This window comes from Chiloscyllium punctatum, chromosome 11 (assembly GCF_047496795.1).
Source record: "Chiloscyllium punctatum isolate Juve2018m chromosome 11, sChiPun1.3, whole genome shotgun sequence".
Lineage (NCBI taxonomy): Eukaryota > Metazoa > Chordata > Chondrichthyes > Orectolobiformes > Hemiscylliidae > Chiloscyllium > Chiloscyllium punctatum.
In genome coordinates this window covers 53,224,938-53,251,004 of record NC_092749.1, presented here as the reverse complement: position 1 = coordinate 53,251,004, position 26,067 = coordinate 53,224,938, and the positions used below count along the sequence as shown (strand labels likewise).

The 26,067-nt window shown below is 39.5% G+C and overlaps 1 protein-coding gene across 4 annotated transcripts in view; it reads right to left on the bottom strand.

Moving 5' to 3' along the window:
• Positions 1–7,558: 7,558 nt before the first annotated feature.
• The window catches only part of angel2 (angel homolog 2 (Drosophila)), a 51,228-nt gene continuing 32,719 nt past the window's right edge, over positions 7,559–26,067 (bottom strand). For all 4 annotated transcript variants that reach the window (XM_072580804.1, XM_072580805.1, XM_072580802.1 and 1 more), the window contains 6 exons: positions 21,306–21,375; positions 19,835–20,253; positions 15,365–15,494; positions 15,047–15,113; positions 14,159–14,322; positions 7,559–8,787 (listed from right to left, as the gene is read on the bottom strand). In XM_072580804.1, the coding sequence (XP_072436905.1) occupies positions 8,645–8,787; positions 14,159–14,322; positions 15,047–15,113; positions 15,365–15,494; positions 19,835–20,253; positions 21,306–21,375 (993 nt within the window). In that variant the 3' untranslated portion in view covers positions 7,559–8,644. The remainder of the gene's footprint in view (positions 8,788–14,158; positions 14,323–15,046; positions 15,114–15,364; positions 15,495–19,834; positions 20,254–21,305; positions 21,376–26,067) is intronic.

Here is a 26,067-nt window from a genome sequence, read left to right as displayed (position 1 = left end):
CAGACCAATATTAAAACATCAACTACCTTAAAGATTGAGACTGTTTGATGCTAAGAGGTATATCAAGTAGCAAACTACATCTACGATACAACCAGATTCCAGCATCAGTCCATGTCACCACAGATCAATCAAATAATTTAAGAAAAACATTGTAGTATGTACCAAACAGTTTAATTCCAATTCCACTATAACATTGCAAACAAGATGCTGCATGTGTACTTATGCACCTTTAATGCTATGGTGATCTTAATCTAGCAAGAAACTGACCCATACAGGCCAAGAAAGTCCCAGATTTGATACCTGGCTCACATGTGTGCAGCTCAATCAATGTATCCATAGGAATGTTACAACAAGCCTATGCTCCTGGGATTAGCAACAAAACTGTGGGTCAGGATAGATTCAGATGCAATTGTTCTACAGTTGACTAATTTGTCAAAACTAATAACAGCCAAGCAAACATATAAAAATGGAAATTAATGATAAGAATATGTGAAATAGGAGCAGGACAAGGTCATCACGGCCATCAAACCTGCTCATTCATACAATCAGACAGAACTTGTACTTCACACTTTTCCAGACTTTCACTGTATCCCTCAATTCCCTTCGTGTCCAAATGGTAAGTGCAATGATGCAATGTGATGTCAATTATTTTCAGTATGAAGAAATTTGACAAGATAAATCAATTCCAAAAAAAAAACATACATGACTAGAAATCAATTTTTTGAATAATATTTGACAAAAAAGTCTATAAAAGTCATTAAAACCTGAAATTAATGTCATCAATATGAATACTCAATTGAAAACATATTTTAGCTTCTATTTCCCCTTCAATTTTTTATTGACTTACATATAGATATTGTAAAACAAAGGTCCAGTGCTTACACCACCTACAAATATTCTCTTTGTTAAATACCTGCTTTTTTTTTGGACAACTGTACTCAGGTTAAATCTGTTACTTCTATATGTACAACATTGCCCACTCCTAATGTCGACATAACCCTAATACAATGTACCCCTAACACTGAAACCTTTTCACATGCTTTTGTTAATTCAAGTTTGACTATTTTGTCCCCCATTGCATGAATTTCAAAATATCCAAATTTCCATGATTCAGATCCTCTACTAAGTCCCATTTGTTGTCATTGATGTCACTATTGTTCAATGTCACTAGTGGCTCCATGTCTCTCTTTACATACTGGTCTTAAGAGTCATAGAATCATAGAGATGTACAGCACAGAAACAGACCCATCGGTCCAACTCATCCATGCTGACCAGATATCCTAACCTAATCTAGTCCCACTTAGCCCATATCCCTCTGAAACCTTCCGATTTATATACCAATTTAGATGCCTTTACAGATGCCCTATAATTTTACCAGCCTCCACCACTTCCTCTGGCAGCTCATTCCATTCGTGTAACACCCTCTGCATGAAAAGTTTCCCCTTAGGTCCCTTTTCCATCTTCCCCCTCTTGCCCCGAACCTATGCCCTCTAGCTCTAGACTCCCCCACTCCAGGGAAAAGACCTTGTCTATTTATCCTATCCATACCCTCTTGGTGTTATAAACCTCTGTAAGGTCACCCCTCAGCCTCCAACACTCCAGGTAAAAACAGTCCCAGCCTATTCAGCCTCTCCCTATAGCTCAAGGCTTCCAATCCTGGCAACATCCTTGTAAATCTTTCCTGAACCCTTTCAAATTTCACAACATCCTTCCTACAGGAGGGAGCCCAGAAGTGCTTGCAATATTCCAAGTGTAGCCCAACCAATGTCCTGTACAGTTGCAACATGACTTCCCAACTCCTATACTTGATGCTCTGACCAATAAAGGAAAGCACACTTCACCATTCTATCTACCTGCGAATCCTTTTAACGAACTATGAACCTGCACTCCAATGTCTCTTTGTTCAGCAACATCCCCAGGATTTTACCATTACGTTTATAAGTCCTGCCCTGATTTACCTCTCTAAAATGCAGCACCTCACATTTATCTAAATTAAACTCCATCTGCCCATTGGCCCATCTGATCAAGATTCCATTGTACTCTGAGGTAACCTTCTTCGCTGTCCACTACACTTCCAATTTTGGTGTCATCTGCAAACTCTCTAACTATACCTCCTATGTTCACATCCAAATCATTTATATAAATATCTTGGTGATAGATTCCTCTCAAATAGTTTACATGCCTCCCATTCATCCTTTCACCTTTCCACTCATCAATGGATTGACTGATTTTACTCTTTTAGATTTCTTTATCATCCTACCTTTAAAAATCTTCATAAAATCATATTCTGCTGCAAGCCTTCTAATTCTCATTTATGTGCTGTGCAACAACAGCATCTGAAAATACAGCAGATACACAGTGATGACATCCAGCTCCCTCAGATCGTGACTGGTTTTACCAGTAGTCAATCTAATATTCATGCAAAGTCATCACGCATGCTGCTTCTAAGTCTGTCCCTTTAAGTTACTACGTGCCCTCAAAAAAAAGCTTTGAGGAAATTTATCACCACATCACTTGATTGTCCACAATTTCAGTGTTGTTAGATTATCAATATGAGAAGGCTTGAAGCTATTGTTTTCAGCCTATCCTTCAAACTCTTGTTATCTAACTATCAACTTCAACTCCCTTCCTGGCGACTGTCTCAAACATAACCAGCAACCTTGACATCCTATTTGACCCTGAGCTGAAATTCCAATCCTATAAATCTCCAGCACTAAGACTGTGTTCTTTCACTGGTGTGGCCTATCCCTGCCTCAGCCTGTCTGAGCACCAAAAAAATGTGTAAATAGTTCATTTACACATTCAGACATCTGGACCATATTGCAGGTAGATCTTAATAATTCTGAAGACAATTCTACTAAATGTAGACTATTGCACTTCAATTTTAGTTGGAGCTGCTGAATGCTTAAAGAAAGTCTTATCTGGAGAAGGTACATGGTAATAGTTGAATTTTGAAAAAAAAATATTTTAAATAAAAAGTCAATAATAAACTCCATGCTTTTGCTATCTCCAGCTTTAACTATTTTTATGCCGCCTTTCTCTATCTTGTACCTGCTACAAACTGGAGTTCATGCAAAGCTCTGCTACCAATGTCCCAATTTGCTCCCTGTCCTGGAAACCCATTCCCCCTTTTGCTCCCTGAACGTCACAGAGCCTCTCCTGGAACTCCATGATTTTAAAATTCTTACACATGTTTAAGTTTATCCATGTTGTTAACTCTTCCTGCAGTCCAATAATCCTCAGTGATATCTGTGTTCTTTTGATTCCTCTCCACTTGTCTGTCTCAACTTCTTTCACCTTGCCTTCTGGTAGCAATATCTATAGCTATATGGGCCAAAGGGTGTGGTGCTGGAAAAGCACAGCTGGTCAGGCAGCATCCAGGGAGCATGAAAATCGACGGTTTGAGTATATGCGCCTCATCAGGAATGTTGCCGGGGCGGGGGCGGGGAGAGTGAGAGATAAATATAAAGATGAGGGTGAAGATAGGGGGAAGGTAGTTGGGAAGGCACAGATAGATACAGGTGGGGATGACGGTGATAGGTCGGAGGACAGGGTGCAGCGAATAGATGAGAAGGAAGATGGACAGGTAGGACAGTTCAAGAGGACGATGCCAAGTTGGAGGGTTGGATCTAGAATGAGGTATGGGGAGGGGAGATGAGGAAACTGGTGAAGTCAACGTTGATGCCGTGTGGTTGGAGGGCCCCAAGGCAGATGAGGCATTCTTCCTCCAGACTTGGATTTGGTGGTGGAGGTGGCCCAGGACTTGCACGTCCTCGATGGAGTGGGAGGGATTTGAAATGGTTAGCCGCAGGGCAATGCATTTGTTTGGTGCATACATCCCAGAGATGTTCCCTCCTTATTTAGACCCATTATATACGTGGTTTCTATGCCCCTGTTCACCTCCCATTCATGTGTTTATCAATTGTTTCCCCCGCACCCACCACCTTCTGGGTGAAACATTTTCCCCATGCTTCTCCCCTAAACTTTGCCCCTCTCACCTTAAGGTTGCTTCCTTGTAGTTGACCTTTCCACCCTGAAAAAAGCCCCTAATTATCCATCCTATCTAAGCCTCTCATAATTTTGTAGATCTCCATCATGTCGCCCCTCAGCCTCCATCTTTCCGGTAAAAACAATGAGTTTATTCAACCTCTCCTCATAACTAAAATCCTCCAGACCAGGCAACATCCTGGTAAACCTCCTGCTGGCCCCTCTTCCCCGTGAGAACATTCTCTGAGACATCCTTGATCCTGGCACCAGGGAAACAACATACCATTCTGCTTTTTCTCTGCTGGCCACAGAAATGTCTGTCTGTATTCGGACTACAGAATCCCCTAACACAATTGATCTCTTGGAAGCTGATGTACCCCTCGTTGCATTAGAGCCAGTCTCAATACCAGAAACTTGGTTGTTCGTGCTACGTTCCCCTGAGAATCCATCACCCCCTACATTTTCCAAAACAGCAAAACTGTTTGAAATGGCTATATCCACAAAAGACTCCTGCCCTGGGTGCCTACCTCTCTTACCCTTCCTGGAGTTAGCCCATCTATGTGACTGTATCTGAGACTTCCCCCCCTTCCTATAACTGCCATCCATCACATACTGTTGCAAATTCCTCATCACATCTACCTGTCTCTCCAACCAATCCATTCGATTTGATAAGATTCACATCCAACAGCATTTATGGCAGATATAATCCTTAGTAACCCTTAAACTCTCTTTAAACTCCCACATCTGACAAAAGAAGTACATATCACTGCAAAGGCCATTTTTGCTCCTTCACAATCTACAGACCCAGAAAATAACACCGTCTTATTCCTCTACAAAACACTGCACCAGGTTAAATTAATAGCTGTGGCTTATATTTTAAGTTTAATCAGGAGACTTATCTCCAAAAACATATAATGAGAAAGAACCCACTGTACTCACTAATGCAACCTTTCTCTTGGATAGACTTAAAACAACAACTAACTTATCTGATTCTGTGTTGTGAACTTTGCCCAAACCGGTTCCTCCAAGATGAGTTGTGAAGTTCACTGTTTCCAAGATGCACTCCGATGTCCAGCGACACATGAATTCAAAAACAACAAAGGCAGTAACTGTGCAGGTTCTCTCGCTCTCTCCAGCACTGTCCTCACCTTCTTCCTTCATTATGTTGACCTGCCTAAGAGTGTTCACACACCTTTCCCTAACCTCAACATCCTTCACACCTCTCTCCTTTTGGTAAATACCAATGTAAGGTACTCACTGAGGATCTCACCCATTTCCTCTAGTCCCACACACAATTTCCCTCCTTTATGCTTGAGTGGGACTACTCTTTCTCCAGCCATCCTCTTGCTCCTATATATATATAAAAACGCCTTGAGATTCTTCTTTACCCTGCTGGCCAAGAACATTTCATAGGCCCTTTCAGCCCTCCTAACTCCCCATCTGAGCTCACTCCTACTTCCTCTATACTCTTGAAGGATTTCTTCTGTTTTTAATAGCCTATATCTTGTATTTTATTTTTTGACCAAGCTGATAATTTCCCCTGCTATCCAAGGTTCCCAAATCCTGCTATTCTTGCCTTTCATTTTTACAGGAACATGCCTGTCCTGCATTCTAATCAACTGGTCTTTTAAAGACTCCCACATCAGATGTGGATTTACTCTCCAACAGCCGCTTCCAATCCACATTCTCCAATTCTTGTCTAATTTGGTTATAGCTGGCCTTCCCCCAACTTAACACCTTCTTGTCTATTCTTGTCCTTGTCCATAAATATCTGAAGACTTACAGAATTATGGTCAGTATTCCTAAAATGCTCCTCCACTGAAACATTGATCACCTGGCCAGTCTTGTCCCCAACATCAGGCGCCCTGATCACATACTATTTCAAAAATCCCTCCTGGACAAACCTAACAAATTGCTCCCCATCCAAATCCCTGACGCTAAGGGGGTCCCAGTCAATATGAGGAAAGTTAAAAGCACTACCTCAATAACCCTGTTATTTTCACATCTTTCCAGAATCTGACTACATATTCGTCTAGTATCTCCTGTTGGCAGCTGGGAAGTCTGTAGTACAATCCGAGAATTCTGATTGCACCCTTCCTACTCCTGATCTCTACCCATAAAGCCTCACTGCAAGATCCCTTCAGGGTGTCCTCCCTCAACGTAGCTGTGTTATGCTCCCTAACCAGTAATGCAACTCCCCTAACTCTTTTGCTTCCTCCTCTGTCTTGTCTTGAAACATCAATATCCCGGAACATTAAGCTGCCAATCCTGTCTCTCTTTCAATTATGTTGCTATGATAGCAACATCATAACTGCATGTATTAAATCAGATTCTAGGTTTATCCATCTTACCTGTTATACTTTTTGCATCGAAGCAAATACAGTCCAAGCTTCCAGTTCCGGCCTCTCCTTGACTGCTCTTCCTCTTAGCTATATTTGCTTTGGTCTCAAGCTCTTCCCTAATCTCTATACTTACTGACTTGTTGCTCTAGTTCCCACCCCTTGCCACACGAGTTTAAACCATCCTGAGTGGCATTATCAAACCTCCCTGCCAGGATATTGGTGCCTCTCCAGTTCAGGTGCAACCTATGTAATTTATGCCAATATGGACAATGACCTCTATCTGATTATTCTCCAGTTTCAGGATGCCCTTTACTCCCTCAGAGACATCCATGACCTTGGCACTTGGGAGGCAATATCCCACCCTGGAGTCTCTCTCATGGCCACAGAAGCGTGAATAATATTTTACAGAATTCAAAAATTTAGGAAGGTAGCTAAATCGCAAGAAAATCGGAATATTTCAAATGTATGCTTAGCATGTTTTTGAAGTAAGGATATTGAAGAAAAATAATATCTTTTGTACAAAAGATGTTTTTGTGATTAAAGCTGAATTAATGAAAGAAGGACTGAGTTTTTAAACTCATGATCATTATCACGCAGCCAGAAAATTTTGCAAACAAGCAGACATTTTGGTTGCCTAATCTCAGTTATATTTGTGATAATGGAATAAAAATCACTTTTGATCTCAAGCTCAAATGGTCAATTGTTCATGTACAGTTCTCTGGTCTAGAGATCTGCCAACACCCATTGATAACTTTATCAGGGGATGTATTTTTAATACTATTAATAAGAAAAACATGTTCGGCCCGCTTATTATCTTCAGAAAATCAAGTCTGAAAATAATGTTTGTTCCAGAGCTTGGAAAAATAATAAGTGCTGTGGTGCACATGTGTCCTGCTGCACTTTTACTATGGACCCATCACTGTGTCAATGAGCAGCTTTTTCCTGTCTTCAGCCCAGGGGAGCTGGGACTATGATAATAGTTCAACTGAAACTTTGATTCTCTGATTCAAGTCAGCTATTCTGGTATACACCAAATTAGCTGAGAGTGCCCTAAAGTGAGTGATTCAGCACTGGCCTCCTGCATGTTTTACTCCCAGATCCAATGCATAAACAGAGACTCTATTATAATCTCTCAATATATAGAAACATGATGTATAGTGCTTTCATCATGTCAGCATGTCACAAAGCATTTTACAGTTTCTGAAATACAATTAAAACATAAATAAAACAAGAGTGTAACCAATGTTTTAATGTACAAAACATGGTAGCCAATTTTTATGCATCAATTCCACACAGGACCAGACTGTCTTGTGTTAAATGTGGTATAAATTACCGACATGGATACTGATCTTCAAACAGTTCTGTGGGATATATCCACCTAACCGACAACATACAGGGCCTCTGTTTAGTATCTCCTCCAAAAGATAGCACTTCCAAATATGTAGCACTCTCTTAGTCAGGCAATGAATCTTTGAATCTCCACACTGGGACTTAAACCCCATGACTATCTGACCCACTGCCTCAAATACTACTACCCAGCTAAGGTTACACCTGAAAATGATTCTTCTCATCATTGACTTAATTGGAGAGAAGTACATAGACTTCTTTAGTCTTTCAGGTTTTATGCTAATAGATGACAATATTTTTTCCAAAGTATTTTTTGAAAGGGATAGTTAAATGGGGGTGGGGGCAGTGATGAAAGAAGAGATTCATGATACAGAATGATGAGATGGTAAGGCAACTCACTGTCTCCATTCATCTTACTCAGTCTCATTCACATTATCCCTGTTCCACTTACTGTCCTATCCATTCCATCATCCAAATTTGTGTCTGGTTCCACAAAGTTCCTGCTTCCAACTGCAACCTGTAAAAGGTTTTGACCTACATCCCATTTGCCAGCTGAATCCCATCTCCTTGGTATTTTCTCTTCACTGTGCTCACTGTCTAGTGCCAAACCAAGCAACTCTTTCTTTGCTCTTGCCAAACACTAAAAGAGTCTGGCAATATTTTAACATTAACAATAATAAATTGAATAATGTACTCTTCCTATTTTTTGGCACAATGACAGGTATTCCTCTAGTATTGTGAATTATGCCTTTGCACTTGTTCTCATCGTACTCAACAACAGTAAAATTTGTACAGCATTATTACACAAGTGTTTATAAAAGATCAAAAATACTTATTTCCAGTTTTCAGACAGAAATTTATCAAAAGTGAAAAATGATACACAATTTGTTTTACCCCACAATGTATAATTTTGGATCAGATACTGAATAGGTGCAAAAGGAAGAAATCATCAGGCAGCTTTTATCATGTCAAAGTTTAAATTTTGCTAACAAAGGGAGGTGATCAGATGAGCTGTTTTCATTAGGCAATCTATTTACAGTCCATAGATCTTGTTCAGTAAGCAGAGCGAGTTTTCCAAGAAGCTGCAAGGAACCATCATGGGGACCTCCTCCTAAAGAAATAATAAAACAGAATTACAGCCTTTTAGATTTCCAGGGACATTTCCAGATAAAGACAATACTACAAGAGAATCAGCAACTGAATTATGTAAATAATACAATTTTCAAAACCGTATTGGACATTTGAAAAACAAAATCCCCCATGAAAATGTTTTATTGAGATTTTGGCAATACGGCAGGTCCACCAACATTTCTTCCCTTATTGATGACAAGAGCCATGGCTTCCATGATATCCGAGAAAAGGAGAATGCAGACATGGAAAAACTTATTCTGAAATTTCAGTGCCATTTTATTGTTGGGCAGTTAATGAGACTCACTTTTAATTATGCAGCCCATCTTGCTGGTGTACAAATTGTCTGATGGCTTAAGTGAGCTGCCAGAATTATTTTTGTGGTCGAAGCTAATTTGAATGCTCAACTGTTGTCGATGAAGAGAGGGAGGGGAAGCTTAGATTTATTCTTAGTCCAACCTGGAGTTAAATCTTAAGAAGGCAGAGAAAACGTTCTTTTTGTGAGGCTGGGAGAAGCATCCATGCTGCACTTGGATGCCTCAAAATTCAGTGGTATCAGGGACTACTGGTTTAGCAACTTTGCAACAATTAAAAATGTAGAAGTTTGTGTTCACAGAACAATTGGAAATGCAAGTTGTAAATTAGTGATTGGAGATTTCCAGGTACAATCAATCATTAACAGCTTTCTATAAAAAGATTAGAAGGTGCTAGATTAAAATTATATTTAAGTATTAGTTATCTTTTGGATCACTACAGTAACTTTAACGATAATTAAATGCTGCAAGTTTTTTAACACACCCTTCCTTGAGAGCTAGGTTTCTTTTCCAAAGTGAAGGATTGTGCATTTTTTTAGGAAATGGGCCTTGTAACTCTGATGGGTTTCCAATCAATCACTGCAATGACATAGCAGTGCTTCAATTTTCAGGCCAGCAATGGCATCAGCCACCTGCCCCAGGTACATATATCATCCCATGTTTCTGATATAAGGAACCTTTTTTTGTGTCTTTGTAAAATATGGACGGCGAGTAGAAAGAACTATATTTAAAAAAACAAGAATTTATCAGGATAGCTGCATATTTTCACAGTAAGAAACTCACTATGTATTACAAACTGCTTGTTGCAGCCATGGGTTTCTGCAATGTGCAGACAATCAGGGGCCCAAGTTGTTGTTTACAACTGAAGCTGATTGGTTCTAACTGAGAAGGTTGGAACTGGAAACAAGTTACTAAAGCACATGTATATAGAGAAAGAAAGACAGAAGGTTTGCCATTGTTTTCCCCAGTGGAGGCTGCCTGTTTCTGCAGTAAGAAAAGCCAGTTACCTTTCCTGCAGTAGTTGCAGTAAAACAAGACTCTTAAATTGATAAATCAAAGACATTTCCAAGTGAATCAGTCAGTTTGTTCTTTTTACAAATCAGTGGAAGCTTCCAAGGACAACTGAACACCATGGGCCTGTTTTGCTGCAGAGGATCATCTGAACATCACAATCAGGAAGCAATGACTACTGAACTGACCTCCCAGATTTTCTCTACCTTCACTGATAGTTTTCTTCGTGTTTGTGTGCATGTGTTTCGAAAGGAGGGGGAGAGCTTGACAGATTTAACATTTTAATTAGTTCTTATTAGGTACACAAACTTGGTCCATGCTTTCTGTTAACCTTGCAGTAGAAATCAGGTAAATTGGAGTACTGTGTTTACCTTAAAAACCTTTAACATTTGGTGGAAGTTTGGAAGGAGCAGCACTCCACCTATGGCAAGCTAGCCTACTAGGCCACAATAATGACAATGCTTGTATCTTCTGTTGGCAGATGAATATTCTCAGAACTTTGATCCTTATTTGTCATGCCCACTAAACACCTTTGAGATTCTTTCCCCCAGTGCCTTTCAATAGTTATTTTCTGAGCACCCTCATGCTCCCTCTGAGCTCACCATTGTGAGACTTTTGGGTCTCTTTAAAACTCAATTTCTCTAGTATTTTCTGTGTAGCATGAGAGCTCATGTAACTGCTGCTGCAACAGTTACTTTTCTCCAAACATAAACCATTGGTTATAAACAAGGATAAAAGAAAGGTGACAATGAAGGCTACCACTATAAAATGACATGAAAAAGCCCCACTCTCACAGTATGCACTCAGTTATCTTAGAATCCATAAGTGTGGAAGCAGGCCATTCAGACCATCAAGTCCTGACATTTCCAAACAGCATCCCATTGAGACCCAGCCCCTATCCTATCCTTGTAACCCTGCATTTCCCATGGCTAATCCACCTAGTCTGCTCATCCCTGGACATTACAGAACAATTTAGCATGGTCAATCCACCTAACCTACGCATCTTTGGACTGTGAGAGGAAACCGGAGCGCCCACGCAGACAAACAAACAGTCACACGAGGGTGGTGTCGGACCTGGATCCATGGCACTGTGAGGCAGCAGTCCTAACCACAGAGCCACCACGACTTGAAACCTCTCTTCAGATGCAGTGCCCTTCCTTTAAAAACAGCTAATATCCTATCCCTCAATAGACTCAGCCCTGATTCCTGTTTTCTTGTTTGCAAATTGTCAAATATCACCACATATTCAGGCTCCCTTTCCTCTCATTGCCTTTGAGCACGTTCTTTTTACTAAAACTATACACTCTCTCACATTGTTTTGTTCACTTATCATCCAATGCTGATTTACTTGTTTTCTGGGACCATCATTTGAAATTTCCTGCAATATGTTTAATCTTACTGATCAGATTTTCATCCTTGAACTAGCACTGCAATTGCCTTAATCAAACTGACAAATGTCATCTTCATAAAATCCCTATAATGTGGAAACAGGCCCTACAGCCCAACAAGTCCACACCAAACCTCCAGAGAGTAATCCACCCAGACCCATTCCCCTACCCTATCATCCTAATGTGCCTAACCTACATCCCTGAACACAATGGGCAATTTAGTATGACCAATTCACCTAACCTGCACATCTTTAGATTGTGGGCGGAAACCGGAGCACCCGGGGGAAACCCACTCAGACCCAGGGAGAATGTGCAAACTCCACACAGACAGTCGCCCGAGACTGGAATCGAACCCAGGTCCCTAGCACTGTGAGGCAGCAGAGCTAATCACTTAACCACTGTGTTTCTATGATTATAACTGTTGTGCATTATCTCTCCTCTTGCTCCTTCTAAGTTTTGAATTAACCACATTATTCTCAACCAATACTTCCACAATATCAGAGCTGAATGATACTGGGAGAAAGTGAGGACTGCAGATGCTAGAGATCAGAGTCAAAAGGTGTGGTGCTGGAATAGCACAGCAGGTCAGGCAGCATCCAGGGAGCAGGAGACTTGACGTTTTGAGCATAAGCTCTTCATCAGGAATGAGCTTATGCTTGAAACGTGGACTCTCCTTCTCCTTGGATGCTGCCGGAATGGCTGTGCCTTTCCAATACCACGGTTAATGATATTGTTTTTATTCGGTTCCATTCTTCTTAAATCTGATCACAGTCACACCATCACCAGCAAGATATTCCCCCATCCTTAGCCGTGGAGTCCTCCAAGGATTCAACCACGGCTATTTCCCATTTCTTCATCTACATGTTGCTCTTACCAACACCATTCATTGGCATGGGGCTAACTTCCATTTGAACACTGATGACAGTCAGGTCCATTTCCCTATTTTTGTCCTGGCCCTGAAGACTACTTGTGCACAAACTGTTTGTCTGATATCAAGCCCTAGCTAAGGAATGGAACCACCAAAGTTGTTGTCACAGCCCCTCGCATAAACTCCTATCTTTGTCACCAATTCCACTTCCTCCAAAGCAAAAAGGGCAACGCTGCAGCGGTTTATGGGCAGTAGGTGATAATCTAGCCAGTAAAGTTCATAAACCATGAAAGAAAAATCAAACTATTATGTTTTGTAATGTATTCTGCTCAACCAGAGGCCTCACCTCCACTCTCATATCGCTCACCCCACCATCACCTCTGAAACACTGCTTTTCTTCAGCTTCATCTCAGCCTACCTGCTATAGAAAATCCCATCTTTACTTTTGTCACCTCCAGGCACAACTGCTCTCCTGGTTCTCCTGCCACAATCCTCCATGAATTGTAAATATCATTTAAAACTCAGGTATCTATATGCTCTCTCACATTTTCTTGTTCAATTATCATCCACATATTTGCTGATTTACACTGATTTCTAGCCTATCATATGAAATTTAAAATTATCATACTTAAATCACCTCATGGCCTGCTCCATCCTGTCTCTGCCTACAATGCCCCCACCCCAAACTTTCTGCTATACTGACCCTGACCTGATGTCCATCCCCCCTTCCCCTTGTTCCACTTCTTGGCAACCATGTCTTTAGCTGCTTAGGGTCTACCTTCTGCTGAATTTTCCTCAAATCCTTCTGCTCTTCAAAAAGAATTCTACCTGTTTAACTAGGATCTTCTCATAACTATGGTTAGTGCTCATTTTTGTTAAATTAATCTGTTTTGTGATATTTTCAAATCAAAAGATGCTATGTAGATTCACATTACTCTGTACTATTTTCTATTAAATACCATACTACTCCTCCAAATTGTTAACAAAGGTACCTAGACTGAATCATAGGCAGTCAAGCTTAGTGTGGTGCTGGAAAAGCAAAGCAGGTCAGGCAGCATCCGAGGAGCAGGAAAATCAATGTTTCCAGCACCACTCTAATCTTGATCTAATCTCCAGCATCTGCAGTACCCATTTTCGCCTGAAATCATAGGCAGTTTCCATCGTGAAAGTGGAAACATGAGTTATAATCATAAACCTAACAACTGAAAATAAGGTTCTGCAAGTGACATTAAAACAATATTCTTTTATCATAAATATATTTAAGCTAATCCCTTAAAGGGAAATATGGACAATACTTTTGCATATAAATGTTCCCATTGATCTGCAGTCTTTCAAGTATATGTTCTTGGCTAATAAGGATTTAAATATTTTCTAATCAATCTGCTCAGAGATGTTCTTACACAATTTTAAAGGAGGTAGGACTTGAACCTTGACTTCCTGGTTCAGAGGTAGGGATAGTTTCATTACGCCATTAGTGTCCTCAGGTCAATGCTTGATGTTACTGTTTAATTTGTGGTAATATGATAGTTATTAAAAGAAAGGGCTATGAAAAAAACACTTCTTGTGCACAATGTTTCTTTAAGCAGAATTAGCTGATTCTCTGCTCCTTTCCTTTGGGAAGACATTTGCAACAAACAAATTAAACCAATTCAATTTAAGAGATCTCAGCTCTATTACCAACTTAAGTTAACACAGATATTTGTTTGCTTCTTTTTCATGTAGCTTTGTAACAGATTTTGGAAAATATTTACTTTAGTTGCTGGTTTCAGTTACCTGAATTTGCAGAGGCATTGTGTTTTGTTGCTGAATAAAAAATATAATCCACAGTGACAGCAGATCTGGAATGACAGGTGGTGACTTCAGCTTTACCACTGTCTGTTACATAATGGGAGTACACAGACATTAGCCGGAAGTTGTGTTGGATGGCGGAGGGAGTCCTGCGAAAATCAAAAGAACGCATTGTTGGTTTCAATTGTCTGATTTCTTAAAGGGCAGTACATTAATCGTAAACAGCCCAGACAAAGATAACCCAGTTCTTGTTTCCCCATTGATAACTGTAGCATTAAACATTGTTTACTTAATATTCACCTATAGGAAAGTCTGAAGAGATCAATGAGACAATCAATCACTTCAGCCTTGTCAACCAAGAGAAATCTCCCTCAAAGATCCCCACCTTCCTATTCTTGATCCCTTTCCTTTTCCAGTTGCTTTCCTAACTCCCTCACATCCTCCCAAACCCAACTTGTACAAGAAACTAGAACTCTTGCCCCTTGACTCTACTTACATGAAACTAAAACTTCCTGTCCTTATTTCAATGTTATTTGACACTGTGAATAGGTACCTCTCCTCAGGTAATGCCAATGATGCCTGGGCCGTTAGAAACACCATAGCCTCACATTCTCAGGCTAAGAGTGCAGCCTGCTTCAGAACTCATTTGCACTGCGCCTGACCCTCCTTTAAAATCAGCATCAAAAACAATTTATTTTCAAATCTGATTTTAAAATCAGCGTGGACACAGTTAAAAAAAATATTCTGAAATACAGAGTAAGTTTTCTTGCTGGTATTACATTAAGTAGATTGAATGTTAATAAAATGTTGAATAATGGGTTTCATGTGAAAATATTCAACACTGATTAATTCTAATTTCTTGAATTAACTTACTTTTCATCCAAATGAAAATTCTTCCGACTTGTGGCATCCTTTAATTCTTCTGAACTGTCCACAGCATCTAAATTACACAGCATTTAAATTACATAGGAAATGTTATTGGAGTCAAGAACCGTGCTAATGCATAACAAATTGGCTAAGTGTGGCAGCAAATTTCTTAAACTACTGTAAAGTCAATGATAAAACCAAAATTCCTATGAAAACCATTTAAAAGAGGCATCTCATCGCACAAAATATCAAAAATACTGATGGGCTTATTATCATACCTCTCAATGGCAATTTAACATTTACAAAAAAAATTAGAAATCATACCTGTGTCTTTTAGCATTTGTTGACATTTCAATGTTTCATATTGACAGGCTGGTGAAATTCCAAGACTTGGGGGCCAAAGTGGCTTTGGCAGAGCTCTCTGGCCCCTGTGGCTTTGCTCCTGACCTGATACCTATATAAAATATTGCAAGTTATACAGTGTACCAAAAAAAGTTCTCACACTGTTGACTACTTTCCCTCCCAATTCTGACTTCACTGGAAAGTTCTGTCATTGATTTACAATTGAAGAATACAAAGGAGAGAGGATGTATAAAATCTGCAACAAGAACAAGGTGCAGGACTTGCAATTAAATAGTCCCAACACTTTACAATCAGGTAAATGGATTATTCTGACTGAAATAAGCCAGGCAACTGCGAATAGATTTTTAAATGCTAGTTGATACAAAGGCTAGTATTTCAACACGGTGCTTTTGATCATGGATCTTTTTTGGAATATCAAGTGGCACTTTCAATACAGGTGTCAGGTTGGTCATATCACATAAAGGACATGCGATATATAGCTTCATCTCATCTAAATCAGTAAAAATTATATGAATTAGCTGAGTTCAAATGAAGTGCACCTTAGTATAAAAGGCTATATTTCCATTCACTTATATGTGGAAGTTCAGGCTGATAGTAAGTATGCATTGAAAGAATATAACTATTTGTTTGATAGCACAGAACTTGAGTATTGCTGAAAAAAACGCCACATTTTGACAAAGCCTTTGTTTTGTATTCGTCAGGACATTCGCAAGAAACTACTGTAAAGAGGAACAACATCTTATATTGTATGTAAAGCTGCAGCATGAAACAGCTGACTTCATCTGTTGCGCATATTTTTCAGATACTTTATTTTTCCAGCATAATCTGCGGTACACCGGGCACTCTACAGGACAGAAATTGGCAATCTTAGGGTGATTCTGAGTTTGCGCAATAAATAGTAGTAGGTGAAGCTAGTTGTTTCATGCTGTTACAATGCAATAGCAACACGAGAGGTGTTTGCTAGGATGTTGCCATCTCGTAGATGAGTGATAGGATTTCTGTATTCCAGTGCCAGTGTGATGCTAGTTACATAAGCCATACACCTCAATGACTGGCAGATCATATAAACAACATGTTCAATCATCTTTTTCATGCTGAATGTATGTAGCCTGCCTGTTCCTGCCAAACTCAAGGCACAGCAACTCACTTTAAAGATAATTCCACAATTGTATGACCTCTGCTAAATAATCCTGAACATACTAGGAATTACATTAACATCCAATTTAAAATCACCAATTTGGCATGCAGAGTGACACATTTGCACGTCATTTAAGCCACCAACATGAATACATATGATCCTATTATTTGCAAACAAGAACATGTATGCACATTACACCTGTTCTAATTTTAAAAAAGGGCGACAATTATTCCTTAGTTCATTCAACGAAAAGAAATGAAACTTGATCAGTATTGTTATCTAAGAAGGTTTGAAAGGATGGTTGAGACCTAATGGAACATGGGAATAAGTGATGGATATATTAATTAAGGATAAAGGAGGTTAGATTTGGTTTCATGAATATGGGGAGCTAATGGTGTGAGAGTTTTATAGACAATAATAAACTAACATAATGCTCTCACAAAAAAAAACGTGCACCTGGACCCTTTACTGACCAGAATTCACTTGCCAGCCAATCAGCACACTTTGCTCTCATAATATAAAGTGCAGTTGCCTTTACACTGATTTCTTGCAAATGTCCTGATGAGAACAAGGCAAAAACTTTGACAAAATGTCTTTGTTTTCTTGGTAAGATTACATGAATAATATTTGCTATTCGGGGGTCAGACTAAATACTGATACTTAATCTCATTTTGTTTCCCTGAACTGGTGAACTGAAGACAGCCAGGATGATATATGGTAAATGTTCCAATCTATACCTGGGAGTAAAATCAGAAGGAAATTTTAACTAGCAAATTGACCAATTTGAAGGCTTGTTGGTTTTGTTGCATAACAGTATAGGCAGAATGTTGTTGAAACACAATAAGCAACAATCATTGTTCTCATGAAAATTCAACCATCAGGTGACAAATGACAATGATAACCAAAGTTGCAATAGTGCCAATAAAATTCAGCTGTAAAATTTGAGTGCACAAATACAAATTCTATATATTGCTATTACAATAAACCTCTACTATTGTCAATTATATTGAACAATTAAATGAACTGCCTTCTAGTAAACTTTTACAAACAGGGTAGGTCATTTGGCCTGTTAAACTGCTCCGCAATTTAAACACCTCATGGCTGATCTTTTAACTCTTTGCCATTTTCCTCATTATCCCCCTAACTCTCAAAGTCATTCATATGCAGAAATCAATTTCTGTCTTGAATGCATTCAATGATTAAGCTTCTACAGCTCTCTGGGGCATTGAATTCCAAAACTTTGTTACCCTCTTGAGTCAAAAAAAGACTGCCTCATCTCAGTCTTAAGTGGCCTACCCATTATTCTGAGACCGTGTTTTAGTCATCTAAAGGAATAACAAAATATAGTTTAAATTACTTGTGAAAAATCCAACTGACCAGTGGTCAAAAACGTGACACTTTTTCTGAAGTTTATTGGAATAAAATAAAATGCCCATTAGTTGTCACAAGGGCAATCCATGCAAACAGCAATAATATTAGAAAATACAGCCTGTGTTTTTATTTGTACTTACAACAGCAACAATTTAAAAGTATATAGTGGCTTTAATGTAATGAAGCATCCCAAGGCACTTTGTAGGCGTATCGTCAAACAAAGCCAAAGAGTGACACCAAAACATGGAGCCACATTTGGAGATATTCGGTCAGGTGATCAAAAGCTGAAACAAGCTTGGTTTCAATGAGTATCTAAAAGGAAGAAATGTGGTAGAAGAAAAGGTATAAAGAGGGTATTACAAAGCTAGAGGCCTGGACAAATGTAAGCATGACCACCAATGGTGAAGCAATTAAACTAGGGAAACACAATAAATGAGATCAGAGTGGTATAGATATCATTGAGAGTTGCAAGGATCAAGGAGATTACAGATATTGGGAGAGGTAAGTTCAAGAAAAGATCTGAAACCAAGTATGGCAAATCTAAAATCAGACGTTGACTGGAGTTTAGCGTAGGAAGGATCAGGGAACAGGATTTTCTGTGAATTAATTCACAGGCAATAGGGTTGTATATGATAAAGTTAATTGAGGTAGAATGTGGGAGACTAACCAAGCATGCATGATAACAGATGAGTCTTGAGGAACTGAAGGCACAAATGAGGGTTTCCACAGCAAATGAGCTGAGACAGTTACAAGTGGACAGTTATGGAGAAGGAAATAAGTCATCTGACTGATGGTATGAATAGGAGGCTGGAAGCTTAACTCAGGATCACTGTAACACCAAGGGTTAAAAGGAGGAACCATTCATAATATTGGGGAACACAGAAGTCAGGAGGAGATGATGCATGATCAACAATACATATAGGCTTGAAGGAAGAGATGATGGGTCTCACAGACAAGGTTAACTTTGATTGGGAATGTTGGGAGAAAGAAGAAAAATTATACAAAATGTTCAGATCGAGGGCAGGGGAATGCATTGAGGAAGTTTAGCCCTGAGGGTTAATAGGATGGAGAGAAATAGCACAGGCAGGTGATCGAATGGTTTTGATCTTAGTGACAAAAACATCCCTGAACTCTTTGCACTTGTTGGAGGTGAGGATGGATAGAACAGGGGAGAGAGGTTTAAGGTAGTTTGCAGAACAGAAAACAAGTTTGGTGTTAACTTTTCAATCCAGGACATCCTGGAAAAGTGCACAGTTTTAGCAAATGCATACAATAGTATTTTAAGTGACCCAATCTAAAAGCAACAGATTGCTGAAAAGTTGTCCATAATATCCTTCCAACTCTGTGTCCTTTGAATTTAAAGGAGGTAAAAACTATACAAAGGGATTCAACCAAAGTGAGAGAGACAGGTTCATTTTATTGGAATTCTGCACTTGGTTTTTTAAAAAGTTATTTTCTCAATACTTCCAAATAAAATTGGTGCAGAGAAGTTAATATTTTGGGTGTGTTTTTATACGGCCCTGATTTTTCACATAAATGTAACAGATCTGTCGAACAGGATGAAGGCTTTCAGGAACTATCTAGTGTTCAAGACCACAAACCACAAAATCTTCATCTCTGCGCATCTTATCAGAAATTATCCAATACGTATTCTAAAGCAACACTTTCTATTAGATATCAAGTTAACCTACTTGGATCCTATTAAGTAAGAACATCGTCGGTGATTGCAAAGTTTTTCTTCAATAAAATCTTATATTTCCATTGTAGCGTGATGGTTAAAACACAAGAGAACTTTAGAATCTTAAATTTCATTAATTAAAAAGATTGGCTATTTTTCTTAATTAAAAATAGTATCAACCAAGGACTAAGCATCTTCCCATGTTAATGTTTTGAAATGGTTTTCTTGAGATTATTGGCAGTACCTTTCCAATTGGAAGACCATCATAAACCAGTTTCCCATTCCTAATGAAGTTGTATAATGGAGAATCAGGCACGGCGTTAAAGTCTCCACACAGGATTATCGGCCAATATCCACCTTTCCCATCAGCTGCCAATTTGTTAATTTCAGCTAAGAGTACTGCAAGCTGCGCCAGCTTGATGTCTCCCCGCCGTGGATTATACAAGAGATGAGTGTTTGCCACACACAGAAGGGCAGCAGATTGTGGAAGAACTGGTTGCAGCAGTAGTACCAGTCCTACATTGTCTCTGTCTAGTACTTGAATCTTTGGGCGATAGAATTCTACTGGACTAGCTGAGACGAGCAAAAACTTTGATCTTTTAAAGCAAATAGCGCAGCCGTCCCTCTTGTTTCCTGTTCGCATTTTGTATTCACAATGATAACCTGTAGAACAAATACAAGACAAAAAGCATTTTCATGATCAAAACTGACAACTGTCTACTAGCACCTGCTGGATTCATTTCAGAATACTAAGTATATATAGCTGATTGCTTTAAGATATACCACCCTTTTATGAAGAAAATAAAATTGAGTTGGGAGTTTAGAAAGTAGTTACATCAGCATTTCTAGTTGGATACAAGGCCTATTTGATTCACACTGCCACTGTGATAGACTTTGATAGGAAGCAAGCCAGAGATAACAACAGTTTTTAAAGAAAAATCTCCCTTACCCTCACAGACAGGGCAGTCTGCAAAATCCTGGGGGAGAGGGAGAGAAAAGAAAGAGTGCAATTAGTCCTGCACCTGAAGCAGAAGAAATGCTGGCCTATTAGGTAACTGTGCAAAATGTGCACAGGAGTTTGTACTTGGATTGAGGAGACATTGTGTGAGGATCTAACTAAGACTGAAACGTGTGTAGCTTGTCTAGAGGGAATAAACTTCAATTTGCTTCTCACTGTGGAAGTCAGTTCGGGTATGAGGAATTATCAATTTGGAAAAGGAAAAGGAAGTAAAATTTCAGGAGCTGGTTCCTGGACAGTGAAGTGTCCACTCAAGGAATAGAGTAAAATACAAATGTGAAGTGGGATTTTCTTTCAGTTTACAAGATAAAAGGGGAATTATTTTCTATAGTTTAGAGTATAAGGTACCTGCTTAATGGCGTTTAGACAATGTTGCTTTTGGATTATTTATTACAGCAAAAGTCTTAACACTTGAAATCTTGTGTAATCTTTTCAGTCCGCCACTGGAAATTCGAATATCTTTCTAAAGTTATCAGTCCTTACAGGGATCATAACAATATTGAATTTCTTAAAGCAAAAGAATCACAGAATATTTTTTCAATGTTCTTTAATCGTACCAAGTTTTTTAAAAAGTTTATCCAAATAGACTCATTTGTATTAGGCTTAGAATTATGTAACTAGATAAATTGAAGGGTATTAAGCAGAACATCAAAGTGTTTATCTTGAAGATTTCTGTGAAACAATCAACTAGTCTTACCCAGTGATTCCAGTACTGGCTTCAACTGTTGCCTGTAGTGGTTGTTCTGAACTTCTTGTAAACATAAGATCTAGAAGGGATCAATCAATGCAAGAAAGAGTGACATCCCGTAAGAAATTTGTTTATCATAATGAGATAGCCAAAGGCAGTTAACATTGATGCACACAGCAACTGACTTTTTAAAAGAAAGGAACATTACCAGTTACTTTTGAAAGCTTCAGCACAAATGATTCAGTGGCTGTTGCCTAGAAACTTTACTGACTTCTTGTCACACCAGTAGAAATAATCGGTTAGCATTTGCACTATGCAATTTTAATTTGCAATACCCATCAATAAAATTAGATTCTCTCCAGAAATTTTAATCTTTAAATGATTTGGATTCTTTAAATATGTTTAGGAAGCCGAGCTTAGCCAACTGTTAAGCTCACACTGAATATGGATATCATGTGCTGTTGATGAGTAGTGTCATATATAATTCCTCATTTGAATGGTGTATAAAGCCCAGGATCACATAATTTCATATGATATCAAACTCTTATATTGATTTGTTTTGGTTTTAACAAAGTGGTCTCTTGCAGAAACACAGGCACACAGCTGTAGATTTTATTTTAACAATGAAACAGAAGTTTATTAACAAAAGAAAAATGATAGAGTATAATATAATCCCATTAATACCAAAACAATCGATTATACACTGAAATAAACAAAAAAGCTTTTGTATAGTACCCAAAACACTACTCATACCAAACTCAAACCACTGTTCCTGCATCTAGCACCTTGGTAGGTGTAAGTCACTTGTGACTTCAGCTTTTAGACGAGAATCACAGGGCCAGGAAGAAGCTACCTTACATTAGCTTAAATATACACAGCTTGAAGTAACCTCTTCAGAGCTTTAGTCTTAACACTTTCCAGACTAACAAAAACTAACTTTTTACTCGGAGGTAGCAGTCTATACAGCCATCTATCCCAAGGACGCATGGGACTGCTCCTCTCAAAGTAAAAACTGTCAGCCAAAATACTCCCTCTCTAAGCTATGTGTGTTTAAAAATAACAGGTTCTCTAAGTCTCTAACAAACCCTGAGGTACCATTATTTATCATCCTGGATCACAAAACAAACAGAAGTCCATTTGTGGTACACAAAATCTATTCACTCTAAGCCGAGGCCTCAAAACTGTTTAAAAATATATCACCATGGCTACATAAATATTAATTTAGAATTATAATGAAAATTATTAATTTCAAACACAAAGAAAATGCACCAATTAATAACTCACAAACCAGAAGATTCCCATTGTTTATTTTACAATGTGTGTGGTGGTGGGGGGGGGGGGGGGGGGAAACACAGGGAGTATATGCGAAGACTTATGAATTAACAATGTGAGTAATCAAGCTTTCTTGCTCAATAAGTATTTTTGATACACAAGAGGAGGGACAATGCTGTACAGTTCGAGGTGCTGATCATGTGCTGAAATGAAATCTATACAATATTACTTACTAAATATTTAAGTATATGAAGCTACCGATATGAAGTTAGAAATTGAAATCTGATTAAAAGATGCAAGGAGGCAATGAATGAACAGCCTTTAACCAGACTGCTATTGAAAGTTGATAACAGTAGCTTGCCATCTAAATTCACATCTGTGACCATAGAAAACAAGTACCTATTCAGACTTGAAATTCCTCCATGAGGCACAAAGCAAAGGATTCAATAAGCATTCAGTAAAAAGAATGGGAGGCATTTTAATCTCGAAAAACAAATAGGTTTGAATCAAGTAGGAAGTAAAATGTAAAAGATTTCAAATCCATAGCAACCCTCTTTGACCTAATTCACTTTCAGTTTTAATGGCAGTGTGTGTTAGCAACATGCTCCTAGGAAGCAGCTCCTTCGTATTTTATATTTTAATTCAAGCTGTATTTATCCTCTGTTCCAGCAAACAGTGGCTAGTCAGATGTCCTTGGGCAATCAAAACTGCTCCCCATAATAATTGGACCACCTGATCACTTGAGTTTTTTAAAATGCATTACTCCTGTCACCAACCCTGCACGTGTCTTTTCCATCCTTCATACAACTACAATACGTATCCATCCCCCTGCCCCAATCCACTGATGTCACTCCTGACCCCTTACTCTCCTAGCTTTCGTCACTACTCCCCAACCACTGCAACTTATGCATCTCCTCAAAAATGTACCATCAATGCCTCATTTTCCATTCAAATTCTCTGTGTCACCCCTGACATTTAATCTTTCTTTTCCTCTTTAAGTGTCCTTGATTGTGGTTGGCTGCTACAGTCTTTCATTCAGACTGTCTGTGGCTGGGAGATACTTTACAAAATGGTAACCAAATCCTACCTTTAAGTTTCTTCGTCCAGGTTTTTGATTCTCAAAACTGTCTCTCTCACATCTCAGTTTTAGAACCATTTTAGTTTTGACAACAAATCACAGATGGACACTTTGTAGTTGACAAGAATCTACTGATTCATGTAAAATCAATCCACAGGGGCAAGATTTCAGTAAACTTTCTGAATAACTTCATATACCACCTTTTAGAATTCCTAATCCAATGGAAACTGGTCTGCAAAAATGGCTTACAGTTCACAAACTATGCAAGCCAAAGCTAATATGAACAAGGGTATCCAGTTAAACTGACACCGAACAAGTTGTTTTGAACAGTAAGTACAAACTCTTAGTTTTAAAGTCTACAAGTGCACAATTTCCAAGTACTTTATATAAAAATAGGTGACTGTCAAGACCAGGTATTTCTTCGAATTTTAAATGTTTTGAAATTGTCCATGGCCAGTTAAGAATACCTTTTAATAAGTTTTCCCTTGAAACTGAAACCAGGAAGCATTCCCATATGGCAATATGGAACAGACCTCTCAGATAAGCATTGTGGTACTTTTCCATGTGGCCATGAATTTCTACAGGCAGCTCACCATTGAGCCTGAGACAAGATACAGGAGATACTCTTGAGGTCAAATCTTACACTTTTCTGGCAAAATCAGAATTGCAGCAGTAGTGGAAGGTTTCTCACAGCAAGGCCTAGCAAGTTTTCTCGTAATATATTATCAAGTTTGTGCATTAATTATCTACCCCGTCCTTATAGAGTTTCTCATGTCTGATTTCATCCCAGTCTTACCATGTGCTGATTCCTCAACAATTCACCTCTCAGCAGATGTCTTCCCCAAGACTGGCAACCTTTGCATTCATGCCATTTTTAAAAGGCCACTGGGCACCCAGGTAAGCATTGGCATTCTGAAGCCACCCTGCTTGTTGACTGATAGAGTCAGAACATGATGGAGGAGGGAAAGGTGGCACTTGGTCAATAGGGACCAAGAGGTCATGGCGGACAGTGTGTGGCTCTGGCCAGCAGAAAAGGCTGTGTCGCCAGGCCCTGCCAGCCTGGTCAGAGTTTGCTACTTGGGTCAGTGCTGATTCCAAGTGGAGAGGAATGGTTAGCGATGTAGAAAGAAAGTCTTGCCTCTTCTGCTTTCTCTTTTCCACCAGGATTACTCCCAAACTCTTCTCTCTGCTACATCTCACATACACTATCACTGCTACGGTGTCTATCAAACTCTGCCACTCTCACTATTGAACGCAGCATTCCCTCACTTGCTTTTGTTTGTCTCCTCCACTCTCCTATATTATCCCTGCATTCCCATGGTGCTGCATCCTCAGGCTTTCACCCACATCTAACATTAATAGATATGGCACCCATTGTAATCTCACTCATTGGTCCCTTCTTTCTCATCACAGGAGAGGACAGTCTACAACAGGGCAGAAAGCTGCTGGACAGGTGGAGGAGTGATTGGCCACCTACAAGGGGTGAACCCTGGCTCTTCCTCGAGGAGATTGGGACTGCTCTGTGGGGATGCAGAAACGTTCATATTCTACCAAATGAGTGTGTTACACTCCTCATTCCACTGCTACTTTCAATATTAACCCCACTGTCAATTTAATCATTGCACATCACTTCTAAGCACTGGCAGCAATGCCTTTTCTCAATTCATCTTGTGGTTTCTGCCAGCCTGCCTTGGACCTCCACAAGAAAACACCAGCTCCAGCAAAAGCACCATCTTCAATCTCGCAAGACAAGAGTACACAGGCCTCAGGGGAAGCACCAACAATGATGCTTTCTGCAATCTCTACCAGCCCAGATACAGACACCTTGGTGACAACTGTAGACGTAGAGTGTGGGTACACCAAATCCTACCTCACAGTGACGGCTCAGCAGCTGGTTGAGGAAGACATGGCCTAGGCTGCTGGCACTTGGACTGGAAGAGATGAGCCACCTGCTCAATCAAAGGCAGGAGAGGACTCTATTGAGTCGGCGTTCAGAGACCGCATCCAAATGCACAGGGCTGAGCATCAGAGGCAGGTGGACACATGAGATGCAATCGCCTTTCATTGACCAGAGGCTGCATTGATGCAGCAAATCCTGCAATGGCCTGCCATGGAAAGCCAGGCCAAGCCCCCTCAGAAGTTGCTGGAGGACATCTTGAGATCTGATTGTAGCCAGAAAAAGATTGGTACAGATACTGAAGATTTTGGGGAAGGGGGGTGGTGGGGAAGAGGTGAGTAAATGATAGGTAGAGATGGAGTGCAGAGAGAGGGACAGAGACAGAAAACAGTTGGGCAGACAAAGGAATGGGTAAGGGTGAGCCTGAGAGAGACAATAGTTGCTAATGCGGACATTAGTGGTTGACAATAGGTTGTTTGTGATGGCAGCCTAAGTAATGACAAGGTCTGGTATGCGGGGATTGG